Consider the following 23839-nt stretch of genomic DNA (forward strand, 5'->3'; position numbering starts at 1 on the left):
TAAAGCCACAGGTCTTAGAAAGGGGAAATATCTCTGAAGCCTTCATCTGCATCTGGCTGGGAAAATAGCCCATAGGAATACTTACCCCTCGGTGTGCTGTGGGAGCAGCTCCTTTCCCTGCTGTCTGGAGGAAACCATTGCTCTGAGGACTATGTCCACTGCAAGCCATCACCTGTTCAGGGGGAGATGCATGTGCCACTAGGAATGCAAGTGTTAGTACCTCCCCAAAGATTCCAGTTTGTGAACATCAAAATGATGAGAGAACATGAAAGCTTCCCACACTGGCGATATCCCATCTTCTATCAGATAAATACACTCAGTAAGGAGAGTGCATGCTCTCCTATAGGTAATGATTCCTCTCATACAGGTAGAGAAGAAAAGGCAGAGACAGGAAGGGGCTTGCTCCTACATCAGAGGGCTCTGCAAGCTCTAGTAAGTGTTCAAGTGGTATGTGCAGGGACCAGTACTGGGGCTATTCCAAGTGCTCAATAGCAGGGTCAGTAGGAAGAAGAGGAGACAAGAAGCTAAGCTGTGGTCTAACCATTAGCTAGTGTCTGAGCTAAAGCTGGAAGCCAAGAGCCTCTGGCTTTCACTCCTGTGCTCCCCTCACTGTTTCATCTCTTAGGATTTTGACAGAAGACACTAAGACAGAATGCTCATGCTGAGAGCTTTGCTAAGGTGGATGCTTTATGGAGTCTGGCTGCCTTGGTTAGGGCACTGACAATGAGATTGCAGAGCCAGGCTGTTCTGGGATGAAGTGGATGATTTCTGGATATAGGTAGCTAGAGGGTGCTGGACAGCCCTGTTAGAAAGAAACATCATTCCAACAGTCTGATGTGTAGACCAAGTCTTCCCATACCTCTTCAGCCTCTCTCTTCATGCAGTGAGCTAGCAAGGCCTCTTTGTGCTCCAACTCTCGCTCCAAATCCACCTGTGAGGGGAGTAGAAGAGTCAGCAGAAACTGAGCAACCAAAGTGCATGCCAGCTCTCAGGGCATCATCTTAGGGCATCACCTTAGGGCATCACCTGCTCCATACCTGTTGGTAGCTGGCCTCAGAAAGCTGCCTAAGCATTTCGTCCAGTTTGGTCTGATGCTGTTGTAAATGCCGATCCTTCTGGCACAGTTCTTTCTGCAACACAGTAATCGAGAAACAGCAGAGAAGTTGTGGATGGCCCATTCTTGGCAGTGTTCAAGGCCAGGCTGGATGGGGCTTGGAGCAACTTGGTCTAGTAGAAGGTGTCTCTGCCCATGGCAGGGGGTTTGGAACTAGATGAGCTTTAATGTTGCTTCCAACACAAACCGTTCTGTGAAACCATTCCATGATTCTATGATCAGGACAGTGAGTAAGGCTCGCAATCATCTTACCATGGCAGGGAAGGTTATGCCATCTGCCAGGATCAGGTTCTTCTTTAGGCTGACTTACATAATGCGTGTACTTCTACGTACATGTTAGAACTAAGTGTCAAAGCTTGTTTTGAAAAGATCATCAGGTAGTAGTAGCCCAGAGATCCACTAGTGAGGCCAGACAACTGTCCCAGAGAAAACAGAGTCCTGAGGGATCAGTGAACAACCAGGTGGCCCAGCCTAACCTGTAGGCTTCAGCACAAGTGTTAGATACTTAGCAAGCCACCACAGGAAAACCATGATAATAAAAGATCTATACAAAGCTGTGGACAGAACACTCAGAACATCTGATCCCTCCATCTCATTACAAACATCCATGGCTATTGCAACTTATTAACTATCCAGAGTGCCATTCCCAGAGGTGACTGAGTGCCAGGGAGACAGCAGTCACATTCACAAAAGTGAAGAACCACCAGATGCTGCCCCCAGCAAAGCCTCCAGTGAAGAGAGGTTCCATTACCTTGTATTCTGCCAGGAGCCGGTTTCTCTCCTCAACCTTCCTCTGAAGGTCAACCTGCAGAAATAACAGAGGTGTGAGGTAGGTATTCCTAGAGAATGACAACCTCTTTGCCCCTTGCTCTAAAGGGTGACCAAAAATCTGCAGAGTTCAAGGGAGACAGTGTCTAAGGATGCAGCCTTTTGGACAGGACACTTCCTTCCTTGCCTTTCTCTCTCCAGAGGGAACTGTACGTGGTAGGTCCACCTGTCAAAGTGCCACTTGCTAATCCAGGGAGCACAGTGAGGAAGGAAGAATGCAGCTGTACTCAAAACATCATGGAAAGCACCACCCTGTTTCAGCTGAAGGTCTTGGAGCACAGGAAGTGGGAGTGAAGAACAAGAAACTCCAGAGAGTCCCACAGCTGGCTAGTAGACCATGTGCAGTTTTCACTATGCAGAGACCTTTGACTGGTCGTTCACTGTCCCACGACCCCAAGAACTATGCTGCAACCACCAACTCCACACCCTGTGACTGCTGGAGCCCTCAGGGCCACCAACCTCCTTCTAAAATAATCTAACCCTCAGCAGCAGAGTGACTCACATTCTGGTTGTGCAATTCCTCCTTGTCCATGTTTGCTCTCAGCAGTTCCTGCTTTAGCTGAAGAACTGACGCATCCTGTTGAATCAGCCTTTGCTGTAAAGCATCCTAGGAAAACATATTATCTGTAGGAAGGTGCAAGACACAGGCAGAAACCCTTTCCTGGGAAGCAAGTGACCTAGATAAGTGGCTGTAACACAGTGGGGCCACTCACACGGCTCCAGAGAGCCCAATGAGCCCGCAGTCCTTCTGCCTTTCTCTTATATAAAAGTGATTCCCCTGCCAACATTCTAGCCATCCGAGACGTAGATTTCTGTGCTTCTACCTGGATTTTCTGCTCCAGAAGTGGCCTGACAATTTACTCTTATGGAAGAAAACAGCAGTGTCTTTAGAGGGTCTTTTCAGTGGCCTACAGCTAGTGTCTCCAACCATACATCTGCAGCATCCAGGGAGCAAAAAGAGGCCAATGTCAGCTAACGACACAAGGAAACTTAAGTGCTCAGTGTGACCTAGTCTCTCTGAAGAGGCCAAAGTCAGGGCTAATTCTGCACCTTTCACTCATTGTTATCCACAAACCAAGAGCTCTACCTTGGATAGCTACTGCTGTTTGCTTCCTTCACAGGAGCCTGACAGGCAGCTCTAAAAATACCTCTGCTTAGGAGTATATTATTAGTGTTCAGAACTCCAGGGGGAGGAACTGAGCAAACAGGAGCCAGAACTGTGAACAATGCTGCAGCTGAAGAGGACCAAGATTCCCCTCTTTTTCCTCTACTGTGCTTTTTTCCCTCTACTGTCAAGAGTAAGTTCAGTGGGCCAATTTTACTGTGCATACCACAAGATGATGGGGGGAAAGCTGTGAGAACCAAGCAGGCATCCTACACCTTGTATTTTCTTTAGGAGAAACAGACAAAAGTGAGGACGTTTGACCACAGTCCTACCAACAGAAACACAACTCAGGAGACCTAACTCCTTGGGCCTGACTTAACTGTAGTCTCTTCCTGGAGCTTGAAACAGACCATAGGATCCCCCACCTCAAAGTCCCCTAAATACACCTCCCTCAGAGGTGTATGGCTGCTTCTGGCCCTACCTGTGCATTGCAGACTCTAGTATTTATGAAGGGCCCCTTTCCTCACCTTTATTCCCTGTAGGTTTCGAGCTTCTTGTTTGTATTTCAGTAACTCCTTCTGCAAATGCAATACAATCTGATTAAATGGCATCTTTTCACCCCTTCAGAATCAACCAAAGTCGGTGTTCTCTATCCCCAGGCACCTGCTCCAGAAGAAATCACATCCCACCTTTTCCCACAGATTAAAAAGTGTGTCAGGCCCTGAGTCATTTTAATGAGTAATACTCAATACATTTTAATGAGTAATAAATTTAATGGGAGCTATCCCACAAACTTCTGTTAACTGCTAATATGGATACAGTAAAGGCTTCACAATCATGTACTGTGAGAGCTCTCTGGGTCAATAAATTATGGTCTCAGGGAAGCAGGTATCTACACTCCTGGAGGGATGGAGTTCCCGTGCAGAAGAATATGGGAACAGAATTAGAGCCCTAACAGAATACATGCCCTATGTCATGTTGTCCACCAACCTCCCGCTTCAAATCAAGTAAGGAAGAGTCTGCAAAGATCTCTTGACCCAAAACCTCTCCTTCCCCTCTAACCTTTAAGTCTTGATTTTCTTCCACGCTCTGGTCCAGGCGACTTCGGATTATGATCTGAATGTAAAATACCATGGTTGTTACTGTGCATGACACCTGCCCGTGGCAGAACACTGCAAAGGGCAGCTTGATCAGAGAAATGTAGGTACAGCAACGTACTTACCAGCTGCTCTTCAGGGCAGGCTCCACGTTCACAAAGTTCAAAGGACCCTTCCTGCTCATCCTCAGGTAAAGACCCATTGAGCAACAAAGCCTGGGAAGATGAAGGAAAAAAATCCCCTCAGGGGTTTCAAAGGGAAACAGGCTACCTGCAGCTCTGGCTAACAGTCACTGGTATCAACAGTCTCTAAACAGTTTCATTTCCTATTTCTGCTGACTTATTCCTCTCAAAAACCAGCAACTTTTTCAGGAATGAAGAAGAAGATCTATCCCCTGAGAAAGCTCTCTCAGAGATATCTATCAGCCAATAATCTTGCCCACTGAAAGATACCAAACAAGGACAACTACTCAGATTTTTGGGGAGTGAAGTCTGTCTTTGGCTTCAGACCAAAGGTAGCGTTCACTACAGTAACAGATTTGAAGTCTAAAGCAAACTGAACCATGTTTACGTTGTAAGGCTTCTCTTCTGGAATGAGACTGAAGTATCCCCTGCTGAAAGAAGCCATTCTTCTCACCATATATCTACAAAAGACTTTAGAAACAGGATGTTCAGGGAAGCCTAATTCTGTTCTACACTCGCCAAGGCTGAGACATGTTCAGAACTGTTCCCCAAGTGAGGGAAGAGCCCTTGCCCACACAGACAGTGAAAATCTTAAGCTATACTCTGTGCTTCAGGAAGGCTACTAGCAGCACAGCATTACCACCTTCAGCAGCTCCAAAGTAGCCCAGATGGCTACAGGAAGATGCCAGAATTCCTCCAGTAGACTGAACCAGCCTGAAGGATGAAAAAGTGCACCATAGGAAGTGTGACTGGCAGGACCAGGCCAGATCTCCAGGAAGATATACCCTAGTGGTTATGGTTTCTGACTTCCAGGACACAGGGAATCTGGTGCGTGCCAGGATGTTGCATACAACTGCAGACATTGGAAAGAGTCATGCCTCTTTCTTTCAGTCAGATTTCTACTTTATTTTAACTCCATGGCTAAAACCAGAATATGCCATTTGCAGCAATACTCCAGTTCAGCCCCAAATGACTTCAAGGCTGACAGTTCAGGTTCTGCCTGCTCATAGAATCTTCCACCAAAGAGCTGCAACTGCGGCCAAACAGCAAATAGCAATCTCTATTCAGTTAATGCAGAAGTTTCTTGGAAAACTGTTTTCTGAGTGCCTCCCAAACTCTTCTCAGTGGGACACTCAAGCAGGAATCACACAGGAACATAAAAAGTTGCCACAGTTTTAGTGCCTTATGGGGTATACGTACATTAGGCCCTTGATATTTCGATCAAACTCTCGTGAACTGGAGGCTCTTAAGTATTGGGCAAGAGCAGGAAAATCAATTAATCAAATCCAATTTCTTGGCTAGCAGCATCAGCTGCCTCTTCCTACTCCCAGGGGATGAGGGGGCAGCAATGCCAGCTGCTCACCCTTGCTCCTGAAACATGGGGCTAGGGCTGGAGGAACAGAACGTGCCAGTCCCTCCAGTGCTGCCTCTCCCTGCTCCCAGTGGGCACATAATGCAACTGGATGTTACTGGTGAACCAAGCCAGGGTTGTTCGGGGTTTTTTGTTTTGAGTCTCTTGTTTCCTGCCCATTGTCCACGAGGAAAATGGCCTCTGATCCGCACCCACCCTCTGTCCCGGCTGCCTATGCTTCTCACACAATCTCTGCTTTGTTTACTGGCACATAAATATTTACAATTCAAAGCCAGTATGGTTCCCAGCACAAACAGAAAGGAATATCCCTGAGAGAGTTCAGGGTCTTTACCATATGGATCAAGGGCTCTCCTCCCCATGCAGAGTTAAACACATTGGGCTGAGGGTCATTGGTCAGGGGGGACTGGAACAGGGCAGCAAGAAAAAGGTCCCAGAAATAAATAGTTTTGTAGAGAATGTGCCTAGCTCACTGAAAGACTGATGCAAGCCTGTGTGACCCCTGATCAGCTCTGTGAATCTTGATTGATTTCCTGAGATTCCTTGTCTCTCTGCATTACTTCTGATCACAAATCACAGAAAGACTGCTCTATTCTCTCAGGCTGCTAACAAAACCTGCAAGCTGATAAGTGCTCTGGTGAAGAAGAGGAGTCCCAGCCCCAGCACACGGGAAAACACTGCTGCATCTCTACATTTGGCACAGTAACAAACGTGCTTTGCACAGTGCCAGCACATACAGGAGTTAGTACAGCATCACAGGACAGGGGACCGAGGCAGTGAACCCACCCAGATCCTTAGGACCTGGACTCCAGTCAAAAGCCAACACAGACATAATCACCTTCTCAACACCAGCTTTGTTTTAGATTCTCTACAGTGGTTCCATTCTTACCTGCATTCAGTGTGCCCTTTGCCCTCTCACAGTCCACTTAAATTACTACCAGTGAATATCACTGATTTTCAGTCTTCACAGCAACATATTCTTCCTCTCTCCACACCCTTCTCTCTCCCTTCCTCCCTCCCTCCCGAATAAGAGCCTCAAATCACGTCAAGTTCAAGTTTTGGAGAAGTCTGAGCTAAGAAAAGGAAAAGGTTGTGTCTGAATTGCACAGACTGGTGCTAAAATCCTTTCTTTGAAACCTTGGTAAATATACTGGGGCTGGGGAAGTTGCAGCTATCTATCTTCCTTCCTTCCCTCAGCTCTTTTGGTTAAGCATGCTACACAGTGATGGGGGACAGGCATACCCTGCCTCAAGCAACACTGTAGCTGGATCTATCTGTCTTCTAAAATACATCTGGGACATTGGAAAGGACAGTTTTGTCATTCTCCATCCTGGAAAAGGTGACCAGCACCAATCTCAATTGCAGGAGCCAAGAGGGCCTAAACTTAGCAAGAAAGGAAGATGTCAGAGTGCCAAGTCATAGCATTCTGTTGCTGGATAAGGTTTCCACTGGCTGCAGACAATACACCCCAATACACACTGTCCACACTACCAGAAATACCTCTTCATTCTGGTGGGAAAAGAAATGTATGTGGAAGGGAATGCTGGCTGAGAAGAAAATCTATTACCTGCAAGCCTGAAATCATCTTCTTTGCTTCCTCCATTTCCTTTTCCAAATGGTCCTGTTGTTCCAAAAGCTGCTCCTCCCATGAATTCTCCAAATATGGACCAGGGTTCCCAGCTTGCCACTCAGGCTGGAAATGAGATTCTGTCTCTTCTAGAAGAGAGAGTAGCTGAATGTGGTCATGGCAGACAGAGGAGTCCAGAAAAGACTTGCATCACACAATAATTGCCAGCTGTCTACACTACCACTAACAAACCAGCATGTCTTCTAGCCTGTATCAAGGAAGTTGCTACAGGTGTGACATCTTGTCTAATCTCAAGGATTTCTGCCTCATTCTATATGCAAAGGATGCTTTCTGAATACACATGTATCAAGGATAAGCACCCTTCCCCTTTGTTAACTTTGCTGCATCTGATTCCCCATTACTGGAGATTTCAAAGTACATCACAGGGGACAATACACTGCACCACGTGTGGCAGGAAATACCTAAGGGGAGAAAAGCAACTGTGGGATTTGACGAGCGTTAGTTAGAGAGTGCATCAAGGACCCACTGAAGGCAACATAAACAGTATTTCTACTTGTCAAATAACATGGCTTTCTCAAGGTGGACAACACATCTAATTCTAAAAAAGACTTTCCTCTTAATAGCAAGTTTAACAGTCTTGTATCACTTTTCTGATCCCTACAGCATAAGCTGAATCACTGGTTAACTATCATCCACTGGCCTGCCCAAGCATTTCCTAGGAGAGCTTCTCTGTTACTTGCTCTTGGATGCCAAGAGCTAAGAAAGAGCTAAGAAAGAGCTATTATTAGGCTGCATTTCTGAGAAGGAAATGAAACAAACGAACAACAAAAATGAATTTGAAAACTGCTTTGAAAACCTGCCTTTCAATCTGCCTGAAAATTTTAAATGCAAACTGACCATATCACAGGGCATTTGTGGCAATACAGCAATGGACTTCTCAACACAAACACCACAACAATACTAAACATTTCAATTCTTTACAAAGAGCCACTTGACCTATGTACAGATGTGCTGTAAACACAGACCCTTACACAAGGACAAGTTACGCATCATGGGCTTGACAAGCTCACATGGACTCTTTAAGGGAATTTTGAATGCTTTTTTCAACGTGGCCTAATGAGGCTGTGCTGAAAACATTCACCCTACAGTGAAAGTTATATATAACCCTTAATCTTTCTCCAGAGCTTCTTATTTCCCAAACGTTGTTTCGCAAGCCTCATAGACACTGCCATATTATGGCATGATTGTATTCTTAAAAGTTTTGGGATTTAGTTCCATGTGAACAGAATCTCTACATTCATTTCAGTCACCAGGGAACTTTTCAGCAAGTTTATAATACAAGCAAATGCTAGTAAAAATGTGAGCTATAAAGCATTATCTGCAAGGTACCTGTTTTAGTTTCTGTTTCTTCAGTGTGGATGATCACAAGTCTTTCCTTCTCCTCTGATGGGGCTACAGTGGATTCGCTCTTCACACTATGGATAGGACTAGGTGATGTAAGACTGCAGAGGAATGGAGAAACAGTTAGTTTAGTGCTGCTCAGTGAACATGCATGCAGGCTTGTTGAAAGTAAGAATTATCTGCATACTAGAGAAGCCATTAAGAAACCAAACTGGGCACGTAACTTTTCCATCTCTCCACATCAGTGTTATATCACACTAACTGATAAGTAGCACAACATGTCTCTTATTTTCCTTAACTGAATGCAAGTTTGAGACTGTCACCACAGAATTCACATACTCTCATACAGGGGTAAGACCAACTCCACTGAAGGTCTGCTCAGAAACAATTTAGTGTGAGCCTTATATTCATACTGCAAGCTGAACAAAAAGCCACCCTGGCTTGCTTCATCTCTCGCTCCAGCTTCCAGAAGCACCATTTCACTAACTTGAAATCCCCAAGGCAAAATATTTTTAGAAGTCAGATACGAGTCACTCATGTTCTTAGGTTAAAACTTCTTGAAAGTACCCACATCTTGTCACCGCAGCCATCTCAGCTGACTGTGAGATTCAAGCAATCTTTTCAGACATTCTTCCTAAATGCATCACCCAGACAACATCAAAAGGTAGCTGAAGCTCACTGACCCATTCAGTGTACCTCTAAAGTCGCAGGAACTAATCCTTGCAAGTGTGAGCAGGAGTTAATTTTTCATACTCCGCAACATAGAAACAAAGGACAGAGAACAAAAAGAAAACAGTGTGAAAACAATATAATAGGTCTAGAAAAATAAGAGGCTTCAACAGCTTGTCTTCCACGTCTTCCCAGCACTGCTGCTACATACTCCACAGCTCTCTCACAGAATCAGAAAATCCCTGCAATAGAGATGGAAATGACTTGCTAGCAGCTCCTGTCTGGTCCACTCCCACAGCCAGCACTGGCCTACTTCTGATTTATATTACAGACCTCCAAGCAGTCTAGTGTTAATGGTCCAGGCTAAACGGACTTTCACCGTGTTAAAGGAAGAGATGAACGCAACTTACTAAGTGAAAGAATAACCACCTTCCGACGGGGATCTCTAACAGCTACAGTACCTGCTCTTTCCTGCTCAAACAGGGTGCACATGACTGTTAAAGGGGTCCAGGGAGGGCAGGGTTAAGTGGTCCTTACAGGTCTCCATAACATAGACAGTTTTACAGATAATTGCTTAGGAATTCTTTTGTCCACAGACTCCTTTCCAGGCAGGTTCCCTATTTTAAAAGGCCAGTGGGTTCACATCAGAGACATCAACCTCTCAAACCATGCCAAACAGTCAAAGAGCTACTGAGATGCACTCAGATGAAGCAGTAGCACAGATCAGGTTGCCTCTTACATTATGCCACCAAGTTAATGCTGGAAACATTTTTACAGTTTCTGTATCGGTCACCAAATCAACAGATTATGAAATATCCACTGATGTAACTTGTTCTTTAAAGTACATAATTCATGATTAAAGCATGCAGAAATAAGTGCTGGGAAATTAAAGCTATTCAAGACAGATTTATGAATGCAAACTGTTCCACTTTATTGCTTTTACCACTTGGTTTCCTAACCCATATCCTTTCTCCACCGAGTCCCAGAGTTGCCAGTGCCTGCACAGTCAAAGCTTTAGGGCAACAGCCCCAGTGGTAAGTCTGAACTCTCATCATTTTAATAAACACCCCATCCCTGCTGTTTCAAATGACAATGGCAACAATCGCTCACCATTTGACCTGCTTCCCTCCCATGATCCCACTTTAACCTTTCGCCTCACAGAATCCGTTTCCCGAGGAGCCTCAGGATTCTGGCTACAGACATGCCTTGTCCCTTCACATGCTCAGAATTCAGTACAGAAGACACCAGGTCCTGTCAAACTACTGGAGAAATATTTTCAAGCCAGACCACTCCACATTAGCTGAAAGATTCACAGCAGAAAAGAAAAAACAACCAAAACCCTCAGGGTCTTTGCGTGAAGCCGTCGGATGGCAGATCAGCAGCCCACACGCATGGATTTGGTTCCAGAGTCAGGGATTCTGCAGCCTAGATTTTGCTTTTGCTGGTTTTCCTCTCAGGTTATTCGTTTCTTGCTGCTGCATTTTGGTCAGCTGAACATCCAGTTGTTTTCATCACAAGGACCGTGATCGGAATTGTCAGTGGTGTTTTCTCATCCCATTCTGCCCTCTTTAGACTCCAAGCATCTGCTGCAGACGCCAACTAACATCTGAGAGAAGGTGCTCCTGCAAGCAGTAGGTTCCCTCTCCTCCAGGCTTAGATGCAGTGTCGGAAGACGACATGCAGTACTTCCCAGCCCTGTGCACGGCTTCCTCTTCCTCGGTATCTCCAGCTCCCTCTCCCTCCTGCTGTCACACAGGCTGTGCAAGGCAGAGCCTTTTCTCTGAGATGCCTGGCTCAGAGTGGGGGAGGGAAGGCTGGTGGAAGGGGAGGGGAAAGGGAGATGGATGGGTGAGGGGCTCAGTGGCCTGGGAATCCATCTGATTTTGGCAGTTTTTCCATGAATCATTTCAATTGCCTTTGCATATTAGAGCTTTTGTCTCTGGGAATTCTCTTATTCGGGCTGTGAGCTCTTTTACCGAAAAGTTAATGCAGAAATGAGCTGATGCTAGGCAGGGGATGCTGCCCTGGGACAGACACGACAGCAGCACAATTACATGGAGGGGGGTGGCTGCAGTTAATGGCCATATCACTCAAATAAAAGAATAATAATAATAAAAAAGAAGTGGCTTGTTTCTCCCAGCCAGTTCTCATAACTAAGCTGGTATATTCCAGTCTGAAAGGAAAGAGAAGCAAGCATCTTGTTTTCATCATGAAACCTGGTATCAGCAGAAGACATGCCCAGGAGCTGGAGATCAGATTGCTCCAAATTTCTTTGGATAGATCACTGATCACTTATGTGAAGATTCTCATAGTATATCCTGTCAGTAATAATATCACTGTTACCATATGGTAAGAGAACTCATGACATTATGGGGAAAACCAAAAAACGCAGAGTGATTAGGATGTGCAGAGAAATTTTCACTCACCCCCAAAATACAGCCACAAAAGAGCAAGCAGCATCTGTCTGACAATCTATTATACGGTAGAAGAGTACACATAAAATACAGTAGCTACCTTAAACTGAAGAATAGGTGGAGAGAGCAGCATGGTTCACTCTCTGTCCTACTGAGACCATGTTTGAACAGTCAACACCAATGTCCTGTGACATTAGCCATGAAATCTTGTGAAGAGCAGAATTTTTACATTTCCCCTGCAATGACAGCTTCAAAAATACACTCTCTACTGACATCATGTGGAGGCAGTGGTCCTGGCGCACGTGGAGTTTCCACATTCCTCCAAATGTGTATGTCTGGATCTATAAACAGGAGCTCACAAAGATACACAGCAAATTTGGGGATAAGTAAAAAGTATTATATTTCTTTCTTCTCTGTTGGACCAAGCAACCTTAATTCTCAGGTATGCAGATGCCTTTTGTACTATGGAGCATCAAAAGTGGCCTGAGAAATCATGTGGAGACATCCTGCCTGCTGACAAATTGTCAGTGGCAATCTGTCCTGGGAAAATGAACCTCCTTACTTCTTTCCAAAGGCTCCACCTGTCCATTCAGGTTGACAGTAAAATCTTCAGCTGCATCCTTCCTAATCCTATTCCTCTGATCTCATTGAAGAACACTCCAGAGCTTTAGACAATTGTAAATCAGAAGTTCCTAGCTCTCAGGTATGCAATCATATCATGAATGAGATCAGTTTTATCTGTGGGAGAAACAGCAGTAAGCCACTGCTTCATGTTGTTTCCTGAGGCTTCATTCTGCAGATCAGGCAGGAGACTACACGCTGGGAATCCTCTTTTCTATCAGAGCTAACTAGATCACAGTGACGAGAAAGGGCACTTAAGGCAACATCAGACAAAAGTCCATGAGGGCAATAGAGGTCCTTACCTGGAAGAGTGGGACTCCAATGGCATGTTCTGCTGCCCTTCATACTGCTGCACGAGTGCCCGGACACTCCAGTAGGGGTTTTCAATCTCCTCATCCATGTTGCTATTTCTGGGGATAATAATCATAGAATGAGGATAGCATCACCTGATAGGAGCAGAAATTCTTGTCTCCAAGACGGACAGTAGGAAAGCTAATGAAAGGAAGGTAAGGAGGGGATAGCTAGAAAACTGCTGATCAAGGAAATTCTCCTATCAGGGAGCTGCATTCCATCTTCTTGGTGTGAAGGAAATGCAGGCAAACAGGCCCTCCCCTTTTAAACTCATCCCTAATTCTGTGATTAGAAAACTATGAAAGCTCTGGGAAGACAAAGAAAAGAACAGAATTTGCAAATAGCACAAGGACTTGCTTTTCTGAGGGACTCTTGGCTCAAGGCATTTGCAGTAGAAACCTTTAACATTTAATTTTTCAACAACATATAGCATTTCAACCTTACTTCCAAACTGCTTCCCTTGGGCCAATATAATACGGGCAAATGACCTTCAGCTGTGTAAATTAAACCCTCAGTGGACCACCATCTGGCTGCCATTTAAATGTCATTACTGTTATTATTATTATAATCCACATGGCACCTTTTGCAAGTGTTAAATGTGCTTTTCAGAATTACTTCCATTATATACAGAAGCATTCCTTCTGTATATGGATCACCTCCCTTCAGTATCACCAGAACTCCCATGCTGATATGGTAGGCTGCATCAGCTGATTAACAGTGCACAACACTGCAACTGCCTATACAGCAGTAACACTGGAATGAACAGCAATGTAGAAGATAGAATGGACTTGTACAACAGGTTCAGTGCCTTAATTCTGGGAGTAGCTGCTCCCAGATCTGTAACCAGTACTTGTAGTTGAGACCATACTTTTGTTTCACGTGAAATGAGAATGTATCCAAGCAGACTGCACCAAAAAGGGCAGTGTGCTCAGCATGAAATGGGGAAAATGAGGCAGCAGAGTTCTCTCTGGTTTGGCCATAATGAACTGTTCTCTTTTCCAGTAAGGTAACAGAGATGTAGCAGTTATTTTGCTGAAAAACCTGAAAGGAACCTGAGATGCCTGCAGCCTTCATCAAGAGGCACCCAGGCTAGGTCAGTACTTCCCTTTGTTAGGCCACCATCTATTTAGGTTTTAGTGAGACTGCAGTGGTTAGTCTCTATTTGTTTGCACAGTAGCAGAGCTACCTGCAACCAGGAATAAAGATGGGTCTATTTTAGAAGAAACTGTGTCCATCTGCTGACATGATCTGACCTTACAACCAGGGAAAAGTCATTACCTCTGTCTGCGCCGGAAAACATCCCGCCCGGATTGCAAGACATCTTGACGAACATCTGCCAGAGCAGCCACCGCCCCCTGGGCCACTGCAGCAGCTGAGCGAGGCCTGTGACCTGCAGATGATGCTGACAAGTTTTTCCCCACTGTGCCAGCAGGGCTGTGATTCATTGCTCTACTGGAGCCTGGTTTGAAATGAGCAGCTAAAGCCAGGATCAACCTCATGATAGATTTCAAGTTCCCATCAACAATATCTGCAAAATGTAAATAAAGCCAAGGACAATGCCATTAACATGAAGTCCCATCACAGCTGTATCTGACCAACAAGCATGAAAATAATTAAACCCAATGGGACCATGCCAGTAAATGAGGACTGTGCAAAAAGGACTCATTAAAGCATCGATGCTTAGCTCTCCCTGCTTTGTACAGAGCAGCGAACTGACTGCCACCTATAGATCACATGTTCAAATACTCTGAACAGATCTGAACCTTACCTCTATGGCCATTCCAGCTAACAATCCAGTAGGTTATGGGACAGCACGTGATAATTACTGAATGCTCACTGGAAAAGTATAGTAGTTACTGAAGACTACCATTGTGCTAGCAGCCACTTCAATTAGCCCATGGAATTTGCATTTTTGTCATACTAAAGACCAGAGAATAGCAATGTATTTCTTTAGAAATAGTGTCTTGTACCATAATCTGTAGCACCCTGCAAATGTTAACTAATCAGTTTTAATAATATCACACTAGGCATTTTCCCCAGCATACAAACTATCTCAAAAAAGCGGATCTCAAGATCACTACAAAGATCTTCACTAAAAACAAGGGTCATGCATTCCATGTAGTCTGTCACAGAATTTTTACCCTCTTTCTCATCTGAAGGACCACAATCAGAACTGTATCCCCTCCCAGTACAGTCAGCAAACAGTAAGGATTGGGGCCTGTCTTCTACCCCTTAGATCCACACACATACACCAACAATCCTTATGATATCTGACTAAATCATACCACAGATATGGGATTTTGCATATTGAGTCTCCTCCCTATTTACAGGCCATGTGAAAGAGTATCACAGGCTGCCGGTGGACCAGATATGTTTTTCCCACGTCCCATTTCACAGTAGCAGGTTTATATGTGCTTCAAGTGAAAGATTCTGAGCCTGTATTCCTCCATTACACCACTACTTGATCTTCTGACTGCTCAGTAGCAGAAGAAAAGGCATTTTTGTTTCTGTGAACTGTGCTGTGACTAAAAGCAGTTAGGAAAGCAGCATCATTCAACCCAAAACCTGTTACTAAACCACAGGAGGGAAAAAAACCCAAAACCTCCCCCACAAACCAATATATTATCCTTTTGATATGAAACAAAGAAACAGGCCTTCATAAGACAGAATCATCTGTGGTAACCACCAGGGGCACATACCTTTTGCTGATGTCTGATGCATGCGTATTTTTTTTGATGCCACAAACTGTAATACTTTCTCCACGTTTTCCCTCATCTGCTGCTGACTGGTGGGGTTGGCCTGAATGCCATTCAACTTCTCACCAGCTAAACGAGTGAAAGAACTTTGTTAGAGAAGAACTGAACCACTTGGTGCTGTCACAGGAATTGCTATGAGTGTAGGGCCTGGTGAAAACCTGCAGCCCATGGTAAGGCCTGACACTGGAGAATGCTCCAGCATGGGACCCCCTGCTTCAGCAGGGGAAAAGACTGAAGACAAAGAAGCAGCAGAGATAATGTGTAATGAACTGACCACAACCCCCATTCCCCACCCCGCTGCACTGCTCAGGGAGAGGAGGTAGAGAATTCAGAAGCGTTGAAGCCGGGAAGAAGGAAGGATACCAGCAAGCAGGTCACTCTTCCAAAAATGCCACACACTAACAACATTCCTCTACAAGTTAAATGCTTTCGTAACTCCATTCCAGCTGTGTGGGAGTTAATATGGTCCCTGACAGGTTTTCGCACTTCTGTCTCCTAAAAATAAGGACTTTAATAGAATTGCATTTATGATTTGCTTTACTACTGTTTTCTTCCAAAGTCTCTCCTTCCCCCTCTGCAAGCTCTGTCGTCGTGATTAACATCTGCCAGTATGCCTGACAGATGTCAGAGCCAAGGCCAGCCTCTTCTACACAAGCTCTAAAACTGCAAGATGAAAAATAGTGCCATATGGCATTACTGACCTACAATCTCAATGAGCAAAGCAAGAATGACTCCATCTCGGAGATCTTGTCTGAGATCTTGGACTGGCTTTATTATTGGCTTCTTCTTCAGCTGGGAATTCACCCAGGCCACATACGCCTGTAGCTGTTGCTGAAAATAGAAAACAAAATGTTTGCACGTCATTGTCATTTCAGGGGGAAGCTGCATAGCTCTCTCTTTTTCATGTTCACAGATCTCATTGTCTTTTGCCCTTGAAAACAAACACCAGTGGTCTCATCCCAAAGCCTGCTGAGCACTAACTGACATCACTGCATACTGTGGTGCAGCGCACTCCACTCCACGACAGGAAGCGCAAGCAGGCAGTAGGACAGGACTTGTGAGCTAAGCACAGCTGAGAAGATAGCTTTACATTACATTTAATTTAGGTAGGTGCCAAACAAATGCTGACATCCCTTCAGTTTTGGTGCCAGAATTAGTTTACTCACAGCATTATGTGGAAGAAAATAGTGTGGATGTGACACTAATCAAGAAAGTAGAAAACTCGCAATGCAGAAGCCAAGAATCCCTGTGTTATTTCCCATTGAAATATGCCATCTACCAAAAGCAACAACCAGGACAGATTTCCTGGAAGAGACAACAGCCTTTCTCCCTAACACTCCCAGCAAGGCTCATTTGTACTGTTGTACAGTCCCTTTCCTCCAACTTCCTTGAAGCTGCGCTAACATTTCTAATGGCCCAATTTCTATTTCTTTACATATGGAAAGTGGCTTGCCACAGCACTGCAAGCTGCTTCTGCAAGACCTGAGAGCAAGGAGCACTGTCTTTCCAGCAGGTCATACTGGATACTGCATCATATAGCTGTGTATGTTGCCACAAGGGGAAGACCAAGAGAACCTCAGGCTTCTGGTCAGTGTGAGGATCCATCTGGCATAAGGCAAAGAGCAGATTCACATGAGCTTTTCCTTTCCATCCCCCTCTCAGTAACACTTACATGGCTAGTAGAAGCACTGGTAACACTGAAATCCATTTGGGCTGGGCCAGTGTGGTACATGGAGGGTAAACAAACTGATCCATTTATGGGATTACCTCCCTTTTCACTAATCTTCCCGTTACTCTGCTGATGCAGCACTTTTTAAGTCTCTGTTCCATATTATTTCAGCAATGTCAGTCAGAGATTATGCTTTTACAGCCCAACATAGTCACAATCTGATCACGGCTTCACTCTTAATTATCCTGACATAGGAAATCCAACTTTAATCACACCATGGTTCGGTCTGCTGGTTCAGAAAGGTGACTGGACCTGCATTCAATTAGTTCTGCTCACTCAGCAGAGAGTTGAAGAGCAGAACAGAGGAGATGAGCTTGGGTTACTGCCCAATGGCTTTTGGAAAGAAAAGGAAGCAGAAGTGGCAGATCTGATGCATGCTTGCGGGAGCAGACTTGGCCTGTCACATGAATTGAACCTGCATGCTCTTCTTTGGCTGAAATAGCAATGATGTGTGTCAGTTTTGCCTATCCAAAATTAATTTATTCAAACAAGTACCCAAGAAAAGAGGTAAGTTTGTTTATAATAGTACAGCATCATTGTAGAAATAGATTCAAGAGGTACTGAATAGGGTTGCAGCATGAAAACTGCATCTGAAGTCTGTGTAATTTAGAGAAATAATCTTATCACAATTGTGTTTACTACCTTGTGGTCATTTCTCAAATAATTTCAGAAAGTTCTAAACTGTCCTATTGTACTAATTCCACAAGGGCACAGCCCCTTCCAGCCTACAGAACATTTGCAATTCTTACAGCAATCCATAGGGTTCTTCTGTTCAGACACTTCTTTTTTTCACTTGAGGGAAAACCAGACCCTTCACTAAGCAGTTTGTTTTCTATTTCTTTTCGCCAAACATTCTTCACTCATTCATACTAATAGCTGCTGTAACACTGCAGACTTACATTTCATTAGCAGACTCACTTTGTTGTTTGGTTGGTTTGGCTTCTTTTTCCCCCCAGTAAAGCGTAAGATTTTCCTGCAGAAGTTCAGACAGTTTGGACTGCTCAACATTTCCTGATTTGGTATCCAAAAACTAGGAGATCTAATGACTTTCGCAAGAGACTGCTGCAAAGTCCAGGGAATAAACTGTCACTTCTGGCAGAGGTGAGCGGGTGACTGAACTTAAAAAAGAAAATAAGATATGAAAGTTTAGTGACCTAAAAATGGCAAAGTGGTGCTAAATGTATGAAGGGACAAAGCCCACTAACAACTCAGGAGTTTTCTGCTTCTCCTTGCATTTTGGTTTGAGCTTCTGATGAGACAAGTGTTAGACTTGATCGGGTTCACACTGCTCTACTCCTGCACCAGTATTTCTTTCAAAACAAGGATTTTTCAGAAGAAAAACATATCAGCCTAGTCTAAGATCTACTATGCAGAGCAGATGTTATCAGGATTATGGTGGAGTTAAGCTTAATCCTGTTTATGTTAACACAGCTTTGCATTCCAAAAAAAGGCCAGATTTACCTGTACCTTGCAATAGAAAGAGGAGCTCCCTTACCTGAAGGAAGTTGGAGCCCAGATTGCTTCAGATACTAGGCAAATCATTGTATGATGTTTATATCCAAGTCACTCTGGAAGACTTAAAAGACTTTACAGGGCAGGAGAACATCCTTAAAGCAAAGTACTAGGGGCCAACTGCAGATGTAAGGAATTTCCCAACTTGCAGGCACTTCTGCTGGCAAATTGCAAGTTTGCACTTCAATAAGCACAACACATCTCAGAGTAGGAATTTACTTTGGATTATTTATTCAGCACATATCCTGAAGAAGTGCCTCAGACCTACTGGCTATAGGAAGACAACGATGGAGATCAGTAGCATATATCTTTGTGCTTCCAATTGACAGCCAATGATATGCAGGAGGAAAACGCCCTTCCAGGGTCAGCACATTTTTCTTAGTAATCCCTTATTGTTAATTACTATTGTCATTATCTAGTATTTTCCACAGGTGGAAGAAAAGTAGCAGCACTACTGCAAGTCTCCTGTCAGTTGTAGCTGTCCTTACTATTCTCATTTAACCGGTGCAGTTCACCTGCTGCTTAGGGCTCATGTTTCTCCCCTCCCAACCATCAATGAGTCCAGTCTGCCTCACAGTAAATACAGGTAGATCACAATGCCTTGATCTGCTACTTCATCCTTTATTATCAGTGCTATCTACAACACACTGTATAAGGTTAATTTTCACCTCCTCTGAGATTAGGGTATTGCACATTTTGAAGATGGAGATGCCTTCAGAGGGCCTGACCTCCTTGCTATCATGTTACAGTAGACTCCCATATCAGTCTCTGACAGGAAGAGATTACTCTTCTGTGTTCATTTGATGAATGTTTTCTTTAATTTCTAAGATCAGTTTCAAAGACTCAAGCAGCAAAACGTTTGGGAGTTCCGTGGACCCTACGTGCAGAAATCTGAAGATGGTATCCATTCCATACACAAATTCCCTATCACTGCAGGCAGCAACTACTCCAGGAGTCTACCAGGTAGAAAGTCATGTAAAATTAACCTTGTTAGGATGTACTTCCTTTAATCAACAGACAAGTATCCACACTCCAAAATGTCACTGCTATTCAAAGCTAGATTTCTTTAGGGATAATCTCTGGCACTTTTGCAAGATGTTTTAGTGTCTCTGTATTTTCCCCAATCTGGTATTTTGAAGCCATTTTCTCACACAAGCAGTGTTTCTATGCAAGCATACAGGCGAAAAGCTGAGACACAAGAGATCTTTTACTGTAAACTGCCAGTATTTTAGAGCACATGATTCACCCTGAATTGTCAAATGGTTCCACTACACCCAAACAAAGTCCAAGGTCTGTCAAAACAAGTTGTACTGAGACATTCCCTGATGCTTCAGGAAAGAAAAGGAGCATTGTTCCTTATTTAGCAGAATGCAGTCACTCAGTCACTACCCCTGTACAGGAAGGGAAAAGCAGCTTTGTGAAGAGACTGAGCACACAGTATGACTGAGCAGTGCTTTTTACAGGCAAGAACCTTTCATATGAAGAAAAGGAAAAGGGACACTCAGTGATCTTGCCTGATTCAGGATGAAGAGTACCAAAGGCACATTTAGGACAGACACTGTTCCTCACTCTGACAACGACTTGCTGTGAAATTGGCAGCCCACTTCACCTCTGTGTGCCTCAATTTCTAGCTATAAGCAGCTGTACTAATTTTTATGTTCCCTGTAAAATGCTTTCGTAACAATAAATCTTCGACTGTTACTGTGCAAGTGCACTGTAATATACTCTGCCAAAGGACAGTCACTGCTATGCAACCAAGTAATAGCCTGGCTTAGACATACAGTGAACCTCAGGCACTGCTCAACCCCTAATCCTATATAACAGCAAATACATCCTTCTCTTGCTAATAGTCCTATTGCTGGTCAGGCACAATGGCTTTGGGAAAAATTGGTAAGAATTCCTACTAGAGCAAGCAATTGTCTGCTAAAGTACACTGCCATGTAAATCCAGGTGTGGGAAGCCCCGGCTGTGCTTTCTGATGTCTGTACTTGAGGCTTAACAGAATAACAATGCAGCAGCTGCCCATCTCTTGCAGACCAGACAGGCAACCTGGCAAGATCCACGTGGTTCTTCAGATCCCAGCCTTTCCCACTTTGGCCAAGCCTTAAACAAGTGTGCCTGACCATCCCCTGGCTTTAGCAGCATAGAGCGCATGTAAAATACAACACCAAAGACTCACACTAAAACAAATCTGATGTGAAATGACACTTGGCCCTACTATGTGGAAAACAGCAGCATCTCTAAAAAGCTTCATGTATTTAGTGAAACCCAGGCTCTGAGGGATTCACTACTACAGGGAGCATTTAGTTATGGGCTGGTCCTAATGGACTGAACTGGACAAGGGAGACAGGAGTCAAAACAGCTCTCTTCAGAATGAATCCTATTACCTATAAATAGCACTCACTGCAAGAAGAGGGTGAGTGCAAGTTTCTTCTGCTAAGATTGCAGTTGCAGAGACATTTTAATCATAGATCACGCATGTTACACCAAGAGGTACATAACAGCTACCAGAACAAGCAGTAGCAAGTCCATACTACCAGAAAATTACTTAAACCAGAAAAACAAACCAAAATGAAACCCAGGTCATTTCCCACAGCAAGCATTCGGATCTCACAGATCGGATGCCATCTAATCACCTCAAGTCCACCAACAGATAGAGCAAACCTTGAAGAGTGAGAGAGAGACTGTATGTGTGGGAAATCAAGGAAATACCTACTGCATATGCCATTCAGCTAAGAACCCGCTACTCGAGGGAAAATATTACATGAAGCACTTGGTGAGGGGGCAGGCAATGAGCAGCCTGCTAGGGAGAGAACACACAACAAACCTGCACTGCCCTACTTCCTGCATGCATACTGCTGGGAGTAGCAGTTCTCACATAGCAAGATGTGTGGGTATTTCCCCATGTAGACAGAGCCTTGTGTGGTAACTTTGCATTTCACTTTGCTGCTGTTGGGACACCCTGATTTCAAAACAACCTCTGCTTGGGCTCTTAAAAAATCACTTCCATTTCACTTTCTGGAGAGGAGTCAATCCCAGGCCTGTTGTTCAATGTAATCTCAGAGGGAAAAAATAACTATTATTTAAAATGATTCATTGCACACAGGATAGAGAGGGAAAAGAATGCAAAGGAACAAAAGAAACTTGCTTGTGGCTATGTTAGGTAACTTTTAGGGATGGATTATTGACCAAAATGCTGAATCAGTGAGGCAATTCCTGCAGAATCCCAATTCACTGCTTGTGTTAAACTAAGTCTGACTTTTAATCTTGATACTAACCTGCTAAAGTCACTACATTAGTGACTACTAAAGCTAAACATTAGTTTAGTAGCCACTCACTTCCAGCTTTCTAACATCAGAGTGCTGTGATGTGCTGTGTTCAGACACCTTGGGACCCACTTTCACATTCAGGGACTTCTATAAATAAGCACCTAAGTTACAAAGAGATGGGGGGGAGGTACAGTTGGTGGATCTAAACAGAAGGCACAGAATTACAGGGTTTCTCACTCATTTCCAACTGTAACTGTGATGTGATGCATGTCCTTGGCAACTCACTTAATCTCTCTGTACCATAGGTTCTGCACTTGCAAAGTTGATTTCAATTTTACTTCAGTTATTATGTGAAGCGTGTGATGTGGCAAAGAAATCCTAAGTGGGAAACATGACAGTGAATCTGTTTTTATGGTGAGAGAGGAACTCTTTTTCCACAACGGAGAAGTGTGTGGGTAAAACCTGACAGTTAGGGTGGGGTTGCACTGAATGTAAATAATAGTGTTCCCATTATTATTTATTATGGGAACATAATAATAATTATGTTCCCATAATTATTAATTATATTATTAATAGGCAGATTACTATTAGCTTATGCCAGAGAGGGATCTGCTGCCCTACAGCACAGGAAGTGTAAGCCTGCGATAAAGCAATACCTTTAATAGCTAAAAATGAGACTGAGATAGTCTGTGGAGGAGGGGATGGAGTATTTACACAGTTACACTGAGCAATCAAAGGAGGCCTGTGGCTGGCGTGAAGCTGTGAGGCTCAAGTTTCATACCCACTTTATTTTCCCTGTGATGGCTTACGCCCAGAAGGGATGTTCATGTATGGAATATGGGGCAGAACAGTCGGGTGGGGGCTGAGCTTTGCAAGGATGAGGAACCACTAATCACAAACAAAACCAAGGAGGCACAAAACGCACCATGAGACTATCTATCCGTGCCACTAGGTGAGAAAGCAAATAGCAGGAACTGCTTGGTTTTAGCACAAGCCCCCACAATTTTCCTTCCTTTTCACCAGACAGGAAATCTACTCCAGCATGGTCTGCACAATGCACAGCCAGGCCGTGGCTGCCCTGGCATTTTCTACAGAGTCCAGAGAGAGACCAACAAAACTAATTTTCTGTGCACCCTAGAGAGGGAAAGTGACAGAAATCTGCATTCCCCACACAGCCACAAGATTCCCATCTCTGGGATTTCTTGGTGCTTCTCACACCTTATTTTATGATTTATTAGGCTCCCTAACAGCAGAGCAAACAAAGAACACTTTTTAAATTACTTTTTCCTGACCAGGATAAATTTCAGTCCCTTAGAGATTCAACCTAAAGAACAAGATGGGGAAAACACCAGCCAGTCTTTTCTTTGTCAGCCTCTCCCAAGAAACAAAGCAGATTTACAGGCTTCCAACAGCCTTCAGACATGGAGATTTCATATACTCAGGAGAAGAGTTAATTCTATAAAATAAACTATGTTCCATAACCTAGCTGCAGTTTGTATTATTTACTGGAACAACAGTAAAGCTCTGAGAAGAGAATAAAAACACCAGCTGCAAACCAGCCACAAACTCTTCAAAAAACTACTGCTTACTTGAAGACCCCAGGCTGAACTGCCTGGTATGTCCTCCTGTTAGTAAGCAGCCCTCCCACCCTGAAATCTTGCTCATTTTTCTCCTTCTCTGTTCCTCAAAGCACTGGGAAACATAACAATTCCTGCACAAAAGCATGCTGCCTTCCCCCAGCAAGGTCTGTGTGAGACTTGGGACATGCATTTACCTCCGTGAAGCCCTCCTGAAGAATATCCAGTAAATTCCCCCTGGCCAAACAAGCGAGCAT

At 44.1% G+C, this 23839-nt stretch overlaps 1 protein-coding gene across 2 annotated transcripts in view; it reads right to left on the minus strand.

Moving 5' to 3' along the window:
* DIXDC1 (DIX domain containing 1) overlaps positions 1–23839 on the minus strand; it is a 26644-nt gene extending 2805 nt beyond the window's left edge. The window contains exons 1-15 of one of the 2 annotated variants that reach the window (XM_010016040.1): positions 23780–23839; positions 16197–16326; positions 15439–15564; positions 14018–14267; positions 12691–12798; positions 8673–8785; positions 7263–7411; positions 4270–4359; positions 4110–4163; positions 3575–3625; positions 2445–2549; positions 1866–1919; positions 1038–1130; positions 860–931; positions 86–172 (exon numbers count right to left, since the gene is read on the minus strand). In XM_010016040.1, coding sequence (XP_010014342.1) covers positions 86–172; positions 860–931; positions 1038–1130; positions 1866–1919; positions 2445–2549; positions 3575–3625; positions 4110–4163; positions 4270–4359; positions 7263–7411; positions 8673–8785; positions 12691–12798; positions 14018–14267; positions 15439–15564; positions 16197–16326; positions 23780–23839 — 1542 coding nt within the window. Of the gene's footprint in view, positions 1–85; positions 173–859; positions 932–1037; positions 1131–1865; positions 1920–2444; positions 2550–3574; positions 3626–4109; positions 4164–4269; positions 4360–7262; positions 7412–8672; positions 8786–10463; positions 10487–12690; positions 12799–14017; positions 14268–15438; positions 15565–16196; positions 16327–23779 lie in introns of those variants that run through there. The other variant, XM_010016041.1, reaches the window with a different exon arrangement.

The sequence above is a fragment of the Nestor notabilis genome, unplaced genomic scaffold, assembly GCF_000696875.1.
Source record: "Nestor notabilis isolate BGI_N333 unplaced genomic scaffold, ASM69687v1 scaffold21546, whole genome shotgun sequence".
NCBI classification, from domain to species: Eukaryota; Metazoa; Chordata; class Aves; order Psittaciformes; family Psittacidae; genus Nestor; species Nestor notabilis.